Consider the following 16,026-nt stretch of genomic DNA (forward strand, 5'->3'; position numbering starts at 1 on the left):
GCTTCTTTATGGGTTTGTACAGGGTTCACACTTTCGTTGTAACAAAGAAAGGGATGAGTGAGATATTGGGTATCAATAATATCATGGATGCAAAATGATGCAAATGAGGTTTCCTAGTATGAGAGAGGGGGGATTCTTATAAATAAAACTAAAACAAAAAAATTTGGATTGAAGGGAATTTGGATATTCTTATGCTTTGGGCCTCTTGTTTGATGTTTTAAGTCCCTTTTGCTATATTATTCTTATCTGATTTTGTAGCACCTTGTTTAGTTATTTTATGGACAATGCTTGGCTCCTGATATATCAGGAGCCATTCCTCCTCAATACAAGATGTGGTCTTCTTAAAAAACGACACATTTTGTTTTTGTTTTTGTTTTTTTTGTGTTTTGGTTTCACAGACTTTTTGTTGTTGTTTTGTTTTGGTTTCACAAGGTGGCCTCTTACAAAATGACACATGTTTTTTTCTTTTTTCTTTTTTTTTTTCTTTCAGAGACTCTTTTTCTCTCCTCACCCACTCGCCTCTCCTCTCTTCCCATGCTCTCTTCTCTCTTCTCTCTTCTCTCTTCTCTCCATCTCTCCATCTCTTTCTTCCACCATTCCCAAAATTTCCAAAACTCCCAAATAAATGCTCAATTAAATTAAAAATTAAAAAGGAGAGAAATCAATACATAGTGTTTGGGTGATGATGATGGAGGAGCAGCGATGGGAAGAGAAAGGGGCTGAAAATTTCTTCTAAAGAGTTGCAGGGGAAGAGACAGAGATGGGGAGAAGAGAGAAGAGAGAGCTGGGGGAGGAGAGGAGAGTGGGTGAGAAGAGAGAGAGGGAGAGTCGGTGAAAAAAAAAGAGGAAACATGGGAAGAGACAGAGATGGGGAGATGAGAGAAGAGAGAAGAGAGAGCTGGGGAGAGTGGGTGAGAAGAGAGAGAGGGAGAGTCGGTGAAACAAAAAAAAAACATGAGAAGAGATAGAGATGGGGAGATGAGAGAAGAGAGGGCTGGGGGAGGAGAGGAGAGTGGGTGAGAAGAGAGAGGGAGAGTATGTGAAACCAAAACAAAACAAAAAAAAAAGTCTATGAAACCAAAACAAAAAATAAATAAAAAACAACATGTGTCGTTTTTTAAGAAGGCCACATCTTGTATTGAGGAGGAATGGCTCCTGATATATCAGGAGCCAAGTATTGTCCTTATTTTATAGGCCTCAATCTCCCTGCATGGCATGCAAAGGCCTCCTAACTTTCGTGGAAAGGATATTATCCTATGCATTGCGAGTGTATAATATTCTCGGATTCCGACTATTCATTTAGAGCAACTCAACCCGCTGCCCCCAGCCCTGATAGGACAAGGCCTAAGCCCAGGCGCTAGCTTCCAGCAAGCCAAGCTTGCCTATGCAAGCCGTGGGTCCCACGAGACAGGGCCAGTCTGCATGCGAAACCAACCCGAGCTGGAGCCCGAAGGCAACTGACATCAGTGCTGACGCCAGCCTGATGTCAGCGCGTAAATTCAATTTTTTTTTAACGTTGGCGCGTGATTTGAATTACCGTGCGCTAACGCCAGGCTGGCGTCAACCCTGACGTCCTCCAACGGTAATACACCATGTGGCATGTTCTGGTCGCTCCAATCATTTTTTCCTTCAAATTCAATGGCTGCCATTTTTTTAGGCTAAAAAAAATTGAAATTTTTTAAAAAATTTAACAAAAAATTCTGGAATTTTATCTATAAATACCCATCAATGTTGATCACTTTCAACACCAAATCCTCATACATTTTCTTCTCCTTATATTATTTTTCACTTTGTACACAAAATTTTCTTCACTCCAAAAATCTTCTCCAAATTAATTGTTTAGGTTTTTTTTATTTTATTTTATTTTTATAAACGAAAAGTGAATAGTATTTGCCCTTTGTCATGGCAATGGGTGGAAACACACCTTACTTTTTGCAAGGACTGCCATTGCCTCCCCTTGCCCTTTGCCATGACAAATGGGTGGAAGTGCTCTTATGGCATGTTTACTTACTCTAAAGTTAAAATGAGGAGTAAATGTATTTCGAGTCCTTTCCTATGTTTACTAACACATATTACAATTACTAACTTCCCTATATTTACTAACGGGGTTTTCGACCGAAATGGTCCCTCAATTGTTGCTCCAATATCATTTTGATCCACTAACGTTTTCATTTCAATAGTCATTCAACTCTTCATTTGGTATCAAAATGGTCTTTCTGTAATATTTTTTGTTAAATTGGAACACGTGGACGGCACATGCTCCAAATTTAGGGGTAAATTGGACTTTTTACCCACAGGAAAAAAAAAACCCCAATTGCCTCGTCACCCCCTTATTTGCCCCACCCCATTAACAGCCCTCACAAAAAATCCTAGCCACCACACACGCCGATTTGATACCAAATAAAGAGTTGAAGGACTATTGAAATGAAAATTTTAGTTGGTGGACCAAAATGATACTAGAGCAATAGTTGGTGACCATTTCAGTCAAAAACCTTTTACTAGCATGTAAGGAACAAAAACTTACGATTGGGATACAACATGGGAATTTTGCTTGATTTCGATTTTCCAAGGGAAAAGAGAGACTTGTAACACTTCTGGGTCAAGTAATGATCCCACTATCTTGATTCGAATTTATTTTGTATTTCATCACACTAAAATGGACCATAGGCCCATGATGAATTCTATGTGTGGGTCAAGGACTTAAAAATGGGCCATAATGTGCTTAATTAAGCCGTTGTTTTATATCCAGCCCAGTAAAGACGGGGCTAATTTCATTTAGGTCACAAATTTATTCAGCCCTATTTTCACCACTAAAAGATTAATTAAATTCAGCCTTAATAATCACATTATTCAGTGGAAAAATAGTTACAAGTCATGCTCACCTCACTGTTCGCAACCACGAGATAAAAGTGAGCTTAATTATGAACCCAAACAATGGCATAATTAGAGATTAGTGCACTCATCTGTACAGATTATATAAAGTCTGTCCAAACCGAGTATCATTGCTCTTGGTTCAGTTCTATTATTTTACTTTTTCTTTCCCCAACTTGTTTAATTATTATTATTATTTTTACCAAAAGAAGAATTAACATGTAGAGGAATGGTCGACAATAAGATAATTATCTTTCTATTCATTGGGAACAATAATTATTTTTATCATACAATCTCATGCATGTTTTTGAATGCATGATCATTATAAATAAATAAGGGTTTTTAACTGTAGATGTCCTTGAACTTTATCTCGAGTTTCAATTGAGTCCCGTAATTTTATTTTTGAGGCAATTACATCCTTTAACTCCACAAGTAGTTGCAATTAAGTCCTACAGTTACATTCCGTCAATTCAGCCGTTTATTTGAAGGGTAATTCTAACTTTGGACAACATGTCTTTAGTTGATTTTTCATATTGCAAACTTTTTTAAAAATATTTTAATCTAAATGGACGATTTTAACCCTTAAATTGACAATCAAATTGATGGTAGGACTTAATTGCAACTACTTGTGGAATTAAAGGATGTAATTGCCTAAAAATAAAGAAGTTTCGGGACTCAATTGAAACTCGAAATAAAATTTAGGGACCTCTACAGTTAAAAACCTAATAAATAATTTATATATATTCCCACTGACCCTGTATAGCTTCTTTCCCAAGTAAATACCAAGGAAACATATATATATTTAATGAAGGTACACTTGAATAATGCAAACCAACCCTTTGACAAAGTTTCATGATCACCATAAATTTTGAATACGATTTCTCATAAAATTCAATAGATAATTTGAATTTACAAATAATGTTCCATCAATCATTCTATTCAAGTTGGACGGCAGGACCATCACACCTATATGGTGCCCTTTCATTTCATTCAACCCTATAGTTGGAGAAATGAATTTCAACATGAAATAGAAAATAATAATAAAAACATGTGCATATCATATGTGTTTTTTTTTTGGGAGAGTATTCTTGAATTTATATATACACATTAAATGACATAATGGCATGCGTATTTTGTTGGGGGTCAAAGTTAGTAAAGAGGAGAGGGGAAAACTCACACACACGGGTACCGCTATGGACAGTGACGAAGCCAGAATTTCATGTGTATGGGGGCCTCTTACAAATTCTAAAGAATCAAAAATTCGAACTCACAATATATACGAAAAATAGTATATATATCACATATGTCAAGAATTATATTGCTTATTGGTTGCAATCATAATTGTCCTCAACAAAGGGATAGAAAAATACATTCTGAGCAAGAAAAATTGCAAGAATAGACAAATAGTAGCGATTTAGCAAATATCTTTAAAGCTTTCCCCCCCCCCCCCCCCCCCCATTAAACCCAATAGAAAGAAAAAAAAATCAAAATTTCACAAACTAAAAAAAACCTTATGTCCCTTCATGCATTCATATCATATATGAAAAAATGTTTTATGTAAAAATATTGACTAAGTATGAAAAATAATTTTTCGGAATAATCATTTTCTCAATATAATTTTTGGCGGCTTTTATTCCTTACACATCAAATAAGAAAACTTGATTTTATGGGATTTTAGTATGAATTCTATATTGACTTAATGAACCATCATTTTTAGCCTAAATCGTATTTTGCACTAAAACCGATTTTTCATATTTTGATTTGGTGGGAATTTGATTTTCTAGTATTTTTATTTGAATCCAAATAGGTGGTACTTCCTTATTTACATTGTAAACTTAAGTAAATGGATTAATATAAAAATAAATGAAAGTAAAAGGACAAAGACATTTACTTAAATGTTAAAAATGGAAATAAGGTAATCTGTACACCTGGAGTCCAATACTACTAGCTGAGCAAATGGGCAATTTGAAGCACCTCATTGTGCCTTAATAGGTCTGTCACAATGCATGTGGGTACATATCAAAACGTAAAATATTTGAAATAATATACATATAGAAATATATAACAGTATACTACTTTTAAAATATAAACAAATTGAGGGGGGGCCCGTGACCACACTGGTCCCAGTGTGGCTCCGCCCTTGGCTATGGAGGGTTTGAACCCAATACCACTTAGGAGTACACCAAAAGGTATGGCCATCCAACTAACATCTCATTGATGACGTATTGGCGTGTGTTAGGTTTTTGCAAACTCCCTTAAACCCGTGTGCGATATTTACAATATGCAATTAACTCAACTAAGTAATTATATATATAAGTTGGCGTAGTTCAAGACCTTTTTTAATATTATTATATTCTACATATAAATATTTAATTTCTAAACTTGTCATTTTCATAGAAAAATCTCCTCATATCTCTAAAAACGAATTATCACAATATTATACAAGTATCTCACGTCGTATCCTCCTACTAACGTGTAGGTTTCAAATTTAACTCAAAGTTTTGAGATTTTTTGATGTGGACATTTGTCTTTGATAATGACCAAAGACAAAGAAACTTAAAAACTAGGATCCAAACAAAGAGAAACAACGTAGGCACTAATTCTGAGCCCAAAAACAAAAAACATAGGCACTAATAAGTCAAAAAAGAAGACAGGGATTAGGTGACTAAAACCTCTCGCAACTTGTTCCATAAATTTCCCAATGACCAAGTACAGTTTAAAACGTCACATTTGGCTTTCAATAGGATATGTATATATATATATATTTGCAACTTCCTTTTAAGGTGTAGCATTTAATTAAATCACAAGAGAGGTTTCAAAGTCAAATTTGTTTAGGTGTTTGCATGGGACCCCGCTAGCATGTTTTGAAGATCAAAGGTCGGGAGACTCAGGACCTTTTTGGTGTTTGAAATTTGAAGGCAACTCTAAGAGACTAGAGCAAGGTCATGCTTTGATATGTTCATCACATCTCTCTCTCTCTCTCTCTCTCTCTCTCTCTCTCAAATCTTTTTTTCTTTTAATTTCCTCTCTTTTGGTGTATAAGGACAAGTACCTTTGTTTGTGTATAAAGTTATGGTAGAAAATTAGAAATCAAATGCAACCTAATATTGTTAATAGGTTATAGTCCAGTGAAAAAGGGCATTGACTTGCAAATCTAGTAGTCTCATATTCGAACCCCATAATACCTTGACAACGTATGTGCGAGAAAATCCATCTCTTCCAATATCGCTTATATCAACAACAACAAAATGCAACCCAATATTTGATCAAGAGGAAAAAAGGGAAATAAGCTAACGTAAGCACCACTAGTTTAAAACTTTAAAGAAAAAGGTGATAGTATATAAGCTTTTGTCATATTAAGTCATTTGCATGGCAAAGATACCATTTGCCATTTCAAATTTATAAAAGCAACAAATACACTTTTTGATTATATATGGCAGCAAAGTTACAAAACCAGCAAAAAAGATAACATGGGTTTCCAATCTATCCTTGGAAACATTACTTTGTGTGGAAATTGTTCTGAGAGCAGGCTAAGCTAATTGTGGAACCAAACGCACTAGCTGGCCACTCCATTATAGAAATGTCCTTTACCAAAAAGAAGATGTAGGTTACATCATGGTGTGGTTGATTTGGAGTCAAACAAGAAAGGAGAAGCCGATATGGACATTAATTGATTTTATAATTTATATAATTCTTCTTCTTTCTTCTCTTTGTCACTGCAATTATACCACTTGCTACAACTATGGCACTTGCCGTATGACTTATACATCGTTTTGGAAATTGCTGTTTAGACCAAAAGAGGGTTCGCTGAACGTGGCACTTTCTCAAATCAATCAATTGCTATTGCAATTTGCATGTAGATAAAATTACAAGACAAAGTTATGTGCACAAATCTTTTCTATATTTCGGATTTTGTATTACAAATTTAATCATTAAGATTTTGCTACAACAGGTGGGCAGCTAACCCGTCACTAATTGGTCAAAAGTAAGACTCAAGTTTGGAGAGGGGTACTTACCATATATCCCTCTTCTCAAAACATACTACTTGAGTAGTCACTCAATTAATGTGCACTGATATATGTATGTTTTTCCGTCAAATTCAACCATTTTATTAAGAAGAAATACTTGCATGTCTAATTTCACACACCATATCGTTGAAATGTGTGAAATATGAACAAGAAGGTTTAACGTGAAAGAGATAAATTTTTCCCCAACTAAAAGATCAAGTAAGATGATGTTGTAGTTAGTTGTGACTTATAGCTTCACACCTACACCTACCCTAAATAGTTGAACTCTCACCATTCTACTGTTTGAACAAATAACAAAGAAAAATGAAGTTTGTATGAGTAAAGTCACTTGTTCATGTTCTGTTGAGTTTTGGCCAAGATGATGATGCCACCTCACAAATCATACTTTACCATCCATGTTATTGATGTTTAAACACATTGTGTGTTTCCAAAGACAAAAAAAGAAAAGAAAAAGGTTCACACAATTTGTATTATTGTACGGTTTGCAGAATAAGTTCATGATACTTAAAGATGAGCTATCTATTAGATGACTGATTGACCAAATCGAAGATGCAATTTCCCAAAGAAAGGTCAAATTTATCAGAAAGGAATTTATTACCAAGATTATTATTCAAACATTATAAAGAAATCATGACATTGAGGGGGACAATGGACATGGAGGATTGCCCAGTGTGATAATGGATAATCAATGCATGAACCAGACATGCCTTTCATATCTTGTCCATTGTTATAAAAAAAAAATATATTACAGAATCTGATGGGAAAATCTCTGAAAAGCTTTCTAGAGGAAGTTTTGCCATGAACACCACTCCATGCTTAAGAGGGTCCCTCTCCCTTTTAATATCTCATAGTTTTTTCCCTTCGTCTATAAGCATTGTAGGTTTTCTATGTCCTATTCTTACCCAGTTAATGTACTTGAGATCATATATGATCTTGAGATGTAGATTTGAACATACCTTTTGGTTAGAATACAAAAACAAGACTTGACCCGTGTCTTATTAGATACAAAAGAATAAATGTTTGAATATAATAAAGCTAATAGTTAAGATCCACATGCATCTTTACTATTTAAACTTTCAACATCAACAAGTGAGGTAGAGAAAATAGTAAAGCAAAAAAGGAAGATCTAGGATACTAAAACTAATATCCATCACAACTTTTCTCAAATTTTAATTACCTAACGACATATTTAATCGGCTCGTAATAAGTTCATATATAATAAATCAAACACTATCACATCAGTTTCGAGCTTTCAACTTGATAACGGTCATTCAAAATTTTGGCATTTTAATTTTCTGTGATTTGATTATTGGCATGAACCCACCAACTACACAGGCACTTCAGTCTTGAACAAAACACTTTTCTGGGGATTCATCCAAAGAAAATTTGACTGGAAACTATAGAAGTCTAGATTATTGGTTCAAAATGAAGGAAGAAACGAAGACCTAGAGATGCATATATATAATATTTCAATCTCTTCCCACAGTGGGTCAGAAATTGAGCCCTCCCAAGGAAACCAAAAGAAGAAAATTTGCAATTTTATAACTATATGTGGACCAAATTATGACACACCCAGATGGGAGCCTATTAAATAACAATGGGAGAGACATAACATACTCCAAGAGATTAAAAAAAACAATAAATTAACAATTAAGCATAATCTTATTGTAGCTCTCTCTCTCTCTCCCAAATCCCCACCATTAATGAAAACCAGGCTAGCAGCATATATGTTAGGTCAGGGATGATGTAGCTCCTATCCATTGGGATTTTTTTTAAAACCAAAACCCTAGAGGATTGGTCAAAGATTGTAAAAAATTCAACCCCCTTTAAAAATGTTTGAAAAATAGTGCCTTTTTTTTCTCTCTTTTGTGATATAATGCATGTGGGAGTTGTTAGAAAATTAACCTAAGAAGACATTTGAATCTGGAGAGGGGGTATTATTACCCTTGTGACAAAAATAAACAAAGCAAAGAGAAAAAGAATCTCACATACTATATTTTAAAATTTGAAAAAAAGAAATAAAAAGAAACAGAGAAAGTTCTTCTTCTTCTGGTCTTTTGGGTTCATTTTTATATTGGACGCAACAGAGATTGTGGATCCAGCAAGCATGAAAAGTTAAAAGATTTTTACACCAGGACAAAGAGCCCCACCCACCACCCCCACATGATGTGCTATTTTCGTATAAAAATATTACAATCTCCTAACATTATCCTACCGGATGAGGAGTGCACATGGCTACTTAGCATTAATTTAATCAAATCTGTGTTGAGCCTATCGGAATTCTAGTAAATTATGTTCTTGCTCAAAAAGATAGTCCGGCCAATTCAAATAGATACAAAACTTATGATAAATATTAAAATTAAAATAAATAAAATTATGAGCATATGTTAAATTGTGATTTACAAATAACGAACCGAGTATTTTTAAAAAAAAGAAAAAAGAGTTTTTAGATGAGGGTTGGGATGGGTGTTCTGAGTAAGAGTCACTTTTGGCCATATGTGGGGTGGTGGTGTTGGCAACTTGGCATAGTGGAATAGTGTGATCAGTTATGGTGCCTTGATCTTTCCCATCTTCTCACGTTACTTCTTTGTTTGACATTTTCTGTCGTAAGGGTATGGCTATGAATTGGTCGGGAACTTCTTTGTACGGAAAAGGTTGAGCTAGCACAAACATATCTATAAATTGAAAAGAAAGGAATATATGCATATGAGGAAATCTCTTACCAGACAAACACTCTCACTGAGGCTTATAATCTTTAGATCAGTGAACAAGTGAGTTGTTATGGATCAGTGAGCGGTCTTTAACCACTGCTCGTGTATCAACGACTAGCATTCACCTACGCGTGACTCTGGCATTATTCTTAACTATTTGAATTAGGACAATTGAAAGTCAAATATTGTTTAGATTTACAATATCTAATATTTAATGTTTTGACGGACGGATAGATACGTTCTTCACTTCAGCTTTATTTTACCTGCCAATTTATGTTCAGTGGATCAAAGTTTGAAAGACAGATAGATACATTCCTGAGGCTCAGAGACAGACAGAGATAGATATATTGGGGTGAGCAAGTACAGTTTGCATTCCAATGGTTGTGAGGTCCCCAAATTGAAGATAAGGCTGTTTTTTTTCTCGTTTGTTGCAGATAAGTTGATGATGATGATGATGATGATGTTATAGAATAAGAGACAAATTGGGATCAAGCAATTGATCTCATTATTGCAGTCTAGAGAGCACAATAATGTAACTTCATGCAGAAAGAAGAACCCCACAAGCCACTACTGATTCCAAATACACAAACAACAGAATGGGAAAAGGCCAAAAATTCTCTGAAATTTTCATCTTCCATTGATTTACATGGTGTATTTACAAGTTACAGTGTGATGATCGAAGCCTCAAACACATGCTCCCTCACTCACTCTCTCTCAACCTCCGATGAGCTTTTGCTCACCGGGTTGACATATCGAAAGCACTTAAAATTAGTAAAATTTACACTAACAAAACAAAAGATGTCTTTTAGACATTTGTATCACAAAATTTTCCATCCATTCGGTTTTGAACTGCTTTGACAGCAGCAACTCTGGCAGCAGTGGCAGCTCTGTTTGCCGCCATGACTGCCTTGTTCACATGTTCATCTACCCGCCGGAGGTTAACAGCATTCTCTGCAGCTTTCCCAGCAGCCTGCAATTTCACAACAACAAAAGAATGAACAAGGAATTAGTTATTCAAACCCATTTTGTCATGTAACGGTAAATGTGCTAAGTACTAGTTTGAATGAGACTATAAAATACCTTAACTGCTCGAACAACTGCATCCGTTAGCGGCGCAAGAGGGTGCTTAAGGGTGCCACCATCCCATATACCACATCTTGTGTCACTGTTTCGAAAAGTATAGACGCCATAGCCCTGCTTCCGGCCTTCATGCCATGAACCCTCGTAACAATGACCATTAGCAAAATGATAGACACCGAATCCATGGATTTTGTCTCCAAAATATTCTCCTGCATATCTATCTCCATTTCTGCAGCAAAATCAAATTTATCATCATTGTCAGGTTCCTCCGTCAAAGTACATGAATAATTTAACCAAGAAAAGACGCATAGTATTAAATAACTTGTAGTTTCAGCATCAAATTCAACTGAATGCCAGACAACTGAGGTGCACAATTGAATTGCATAATATCAAAATGAGGAAACGAAAATACACCATTAAACGCATTCTACATAAGGAAATAAATTGACTAACAAAATGAAATTCTCGAGATGAAAATGACAAAATCATCAAGGAAGCCATAATTGAAAAACAGAGACCTTTATGGATTCTTACTTAGATGTATTAATTGCAAACCAACCAACCACACAACAACCAAATTCCACTGTTTTATTCATCATGAACAGTTCACAAATAGTAAATCCCACAAGAATCCAGGTCAAACCAAAATCACGAAATTCAAAACCTCAAGCAACCCAAGAAAACCCAATTGAAGCTACCCAAGAATTCTCATCAAGAAAATGGAAAAAGAATGAATCTTTACTGTACTATAACTAAAAAGGAAAGTAACCCAAATTTAGTTACCACAAATCCAACCAAAAGCAACCCAATAAAGATTTCGAAAACAAGAATTGAAGAACTTACCTAAAATGGTAGCAACCAAGGCCATGCTTAGCGCCATACTTGAATTCACCAACATAGCAGCTACCATCAGAGCAAGTCTGCACTCCAACGCCATGGCTCTGCCCATTGCACCACTCCCCTGCATAAGAGTCCCCTGTGTAGAATCTATAAACCCCATACCCATGCCTCGATCCTTGCCTATATTGACCCTTGTATCTGCTTCCTCTAGCCCACCCCTCAATCCCATACCCATCGTACCTCCCATCGATCCAATCGCCCTCATACCTCCCATTCACAAAGTAATTGTAAACTCCGCTCCCATTGCACTTCCCCTTGTGAAATTCCCCCTCGTAGAAATCTCCATTGCTGTAAAATTCGACCCCTTCCCTTATAATCTTCTTCTCCTTCCGGGCCTTGTTCGGGTTCGGGTCGGACCCAATGAACCACTGGACCGGCTTCGACCCGCCGTTCGTCTTGCAGAACCGGAACCGCTTCGCATTCTCGTCCCAGGAGTGTTTCAGAACGGATACGCTGTGGTTGATCAGGCCCCTGTTCTTGTTGGCCAAGAAAAGGGTGACCGCGACGAAGACCAGAGCCAGGAGGAGATTTTCGGAAGTGGGTATCTCTTCTCTTCGGAGGTAGAAGAAGAAGAAGAAGCCGGAGAAGCTGAAGAGGGTGAAGACAGTCAGAAAAGCCATCGCCAGGTGCTGGTGGCTGATCCGGTTCGAACCGGATTTCTGAGTCGAACCGGGGTTGTAATTCTTGGGCTTCTGCTCTTCTTCGTCGTATTGTTGCTGCTGGGCGGCGATGACGTCCTCCTCGGTCACCGAAGAGAGGCTGTGAATGGAGGATCGGATGGTCGGCGACGACCGCAGCAGCGACGACTGGGTCCTCGTGAGCTTCGCCTGGCTTTTCTGACCGTCCATTTCAGAGAATGATTGATTGATTCAACCCCAACCGTCCGATGATCGAGTCTTCCTTTTTCTTTCTCTGGCTATTCTAAACCGACCTCCTGTATCGCGAGATTGTTATCACCAACGTCGCTGGCCGCGAGCCCACCGGAACCATCTCACACACAAAAGCCACTCCTGCGTAAGTTAACCTCTGGGGCCCACCACCGGGGCAAGTTAGCACCAACTGAAAAACAACCAACTCTCTGAAGATTCAAAACAGAGCGGAAAGAGAGAGAAAGAGAGAGAGAGAGTGAGTCTGGAGAACTGGACCGGCTTCGGGCTTTTGGTTTTATTGATGCCGCATTGGGGAGAGAGAGGGAGTGATATTTAATCTTCACCGTTGGATTTTCATCACGCGGTGGAGAATGAATATGTGGTAGTAGCCGTTGGATTGGATTGGGAAAGTTCCGGTCTAGACGGGAAAGATGTGGTCGTCGGATCTAGATTCGGCTTCGGCTCCTTTTCGCTTTACTGTGCAGGGCGGCACGTGCCAGTTCCACGTCAGCATTTACCTGAGCGATGTTCCCCTGTGATGCAGTCCCATGATATGTTAGAGTAGGGCTTGATGATTTTATTATTGTTGATGAATTATTAATTTATTAATTTATTGATTTGTTGATGTTACTGGTTCTTGGAGATGCAATGCATGGGGTTAAGATTTTATCACTGGTTCAAGTGTTACTTTTTGCATCAAAAAGAAAAAATAAAGTGAATTTAATTTGACATCTGTCACAACAACTCACAACCTAAGATCTTTCTATGGAATGGACTGCACCAAAATATTTAACCTTTCAATTTGTAAATGCAATGCCTGTGGGGCCACCCATTTTAAGTAAAATTGGGTAAGTAAAATGGCCCTTCTTGTAAAATTCTCCCAAATCCTGTCTAGTTTTGCCATACATGTTTCTTGTTATTTACTTAAAAAGCCCCCAACCTATGAGGATTGAGACCAATTTGCATCTACCTTATACCCAAAATATATAGTTTCTTCATATTAATTTTGCATGATTAAATTAACAGAGGAATAGAATGAGAATGGATGACTCATAAACTTAGAATAATCTGAATTTAAACATTCAAGAATATGCAAACACATGAATTTACCTGATACGTGTAACTTCACGATACGTGTACACGTATCTGGAGTTCATCTCAAGACATATCCCAATGAAGGGGTAGATAGATCGCATAACCTTTCTTTTCTTAAAAACTAAAGAAAAGCTTTGTTTCCACTTCGTACGTTCTCTCTTTCTTAGCATATTTTATAGAGAAAATGACCACCTACAATTAAGACCAACAACCTGTAAAACAACGAAGATGATTACAAATCGTGTCCGAGCCGAAGACTTCCCCATATGAGCCAATTCGAGGGTGAGCATTGTGCCTCATATATATCAGCCAGCAAATCAGCCATAAATGACAACAAGGCGTAAGGATATGAACCATCCAATAAGGAAATAAAAATAGGGTCCAAATGAGCCAATTGGAAAAGAGAGAGAGAATTCCCGCGTTTGCAAATTGTCATGACTATGTCGGGCTTTCACAATAGCGTATATGAAACTCAATATATTTACGATGAATTTCAACCTTTTGCGTAACCAAAGTAATGCGCTGGATAAATACAAGAACAAATTGTTTAAACCTAGTTTTTTTCGTCCACGGGCCTAAAAGAATTATTGCACATGCATGAATCCGGTTTAACCTTTTATCATCAAAAATAACATTTTCAACCTTTTCCTGTTATTTTTTCTACAAAGTGACGAGGTAGAGAATTGTAGTTTAGTTGACTAGAAAAATAGTGACAATTTTATTTTTTTACGAAAATTATTGGTATATATAATTATGTAAGCAGATGTTGTTTGTCAAAATTTGCAGGCTATCCGCTACCCGCTAACCTGCACCACAACTCATCGAAAAATCACCATCAAATCAACTATTGATGTTACTTTAAGTAGCGTCATGCTAATTACATGTACGGTCACGATTTAATCTGGCACTAACAATTAATTATGTATTTATCTGTGACATATTTTCAAATTACTTTTTGTTAGTTGTGCTTGTGGTGTATAGGAAGAAGAAGTGGGCATCTACTCGGCCATATATTACCTATCACTTGTACGCTTTCAAAGATAATTACAACAGATAATTAACTAATAATGTTTATCACCTGACACGTCATTTTCCTTTTTTATCTTACCAAATCCGAAATACATAAAATTGATGAGAACTATTTATATTTTCATCAATGTTGTGGTGCGTTAAAAATATCACTCGCTTTAGTTCTTTTCTTGAGAAAATAGCAATAGTAATTAATTATTTATCAAAGAAAAATACACAAACACAAAAATCAGATTAAGATATATAAGGGTTCGGTCCTCATCTTAAAATGGCAATCTGATTAAATATTTTGAAAAAGAAAAATCTAAGGGGTTGTTTGATAACCATTTCATTTTCACTTTTCTTGAAAACTGAAAACATGTTTGGTAGTTTTCAAAATCACCCTTATTTTTTAAAACATCTTGAAAGTGTTTTTAGTTTTTAGTTTTCTTTTTCATTTTTTTTGGGCTCATATTTCATTCATTAATTTTACATCACCACACATGAAATGCACACCAATTACCAAAACTCAATAATTGGGATCTCCCAACTTAGACTTGGCCGCTCGATTCTTATGTTTGGCCACATACCCAGTCCAAGCTTCAAGAACTCCATATGCAAAATTCACCAAAAAAATCATCTTAATTCTAAAAAATTCACCGACAAAATGCTACGAATTCTTTGTAACATGCATTTTCATTTTATGATCTCAAATTCACAATTTGACCCAAAAAATTACATTTCCAAGTTTCACATAAAATTGGAAACTTAAATCAGTTACCAAACAACTTTTCATCTTCTTCTGAATACATATATTACGCTTAGTTGGCTAGTACAAGTAGCTTAAACTTTCTAGACTGGTCCGAGCTACTCCATTATTATAGGATTGATGGGTTTCCTCTATATATGCGCCGTACTGCACCATATAGACTTCTGAGAGACTCTCAACCATATTAGTGTTCTAAGAAGAAAGGTATCATGCCACATGTTCACCTCTGTTTTGTCTACGAGGTTCATTTCATTTATGGGTAAGGAAATTTCAAATAATAGAAGAAGGTTTATTTTATTTAATTCCCACATATTGGTTGTTTTCGGTCAAAGGTATGCGGTGGTCCAAATTTGTACGTGTATATATAAATATACACGAAATCAAATATGACTTGTTGAAACTGATCAGATATAGTACTTTCTGCTAGACTCTGGTTCATCTGGCATTAGACCATATCTTTGACCGAATAAATAGATGCTTCAAGATTGTTTGATATGCAATTGTAACTTTCGTAAGCGATCACTTTGGTTCTTGAAGTTAGAAAATAAAAATTTCATGACTTGTTGCACAATTAACATCATACAAAAATTAAAATTAAAACTTGCATTCATTAACTTCAAAAATACTACTCTAGCTGTGCAATCAAATTATTGAGAACAAAAGGAAACTAAAGCAAAACTAAGGGGGGGAAAAAG

At 36.2% G+C, this 16,026-nt stretch overlaps 1 protein-coding gene across 1 annotated transcript; it reads right to left on the reverse strand.

Annotated features, from left to right (window-relative positions):
• Positions 1-10,224: 10,224 nt before the first annotated feature.
• On the reverse strand, positions 10,225-12,743 carry LOC110753963 (uncharacterized). Its single transcript, XM_021954960.2, has 3 exons — positions 11,534-12,743; positions 10,691-10,919; positions 10,225-10,580 (listed from the first exon to the last, which is right to left on the reverse strand). The coding sequence occupies exons 1-3, from the start codon at positions 12,436-12,438 to the stop codon at positions 10,416-10,418; spliced, it is 1,299 nt and encodes a 432-aa protein (XP_021810652.1). The 5' UTR covers positions 12,439-12,743; the 3' UTR covers positions 10,225-10,415.
• Positions 12,744-16,026: the final 3,283 nt, after the last annotated feature.

This window comes from Prunus avium, chromosome 1, assembly GCF_965620075.1.
Source record: "Prunus avium chromosome 1, drPruAviu1.hap1.1, whole genome shotgun sequence".
Taxonomy (NCBI): domain Eukaryota; kingdom Viridiplantae; phylum Streptophyta; class Magnoliopsida; order Rosales; family Rosaceae; genus Prunus; species Prunus avium.

Excerpts from the sequence above, each read along its gene's own strand:
- LOC110753963 (XM_021954960.2), bottom strand. The coding sequence starts at position 12,438 with ATGGACGGTCAGAAAAGCCAGGCGAAGCTCACGAGGACCCAGTCGTCG. Across the intron at positions 10,920-11,533 it reads CTTGGTTGCTACCATTTTAG|AAATGGAGATAGATATGCAG; the intron begins GTAAGTTCTTCA and ends ATTTTGCTGCAG. Across the intron at positions 10,581-10,690 it reads CAGTTGTTCGAGCAGTTAAG|GCTGCTGGGAAAGCTGCAGA; the intron begins GTATTTTATAGT and ends GTGAAATTGCAG.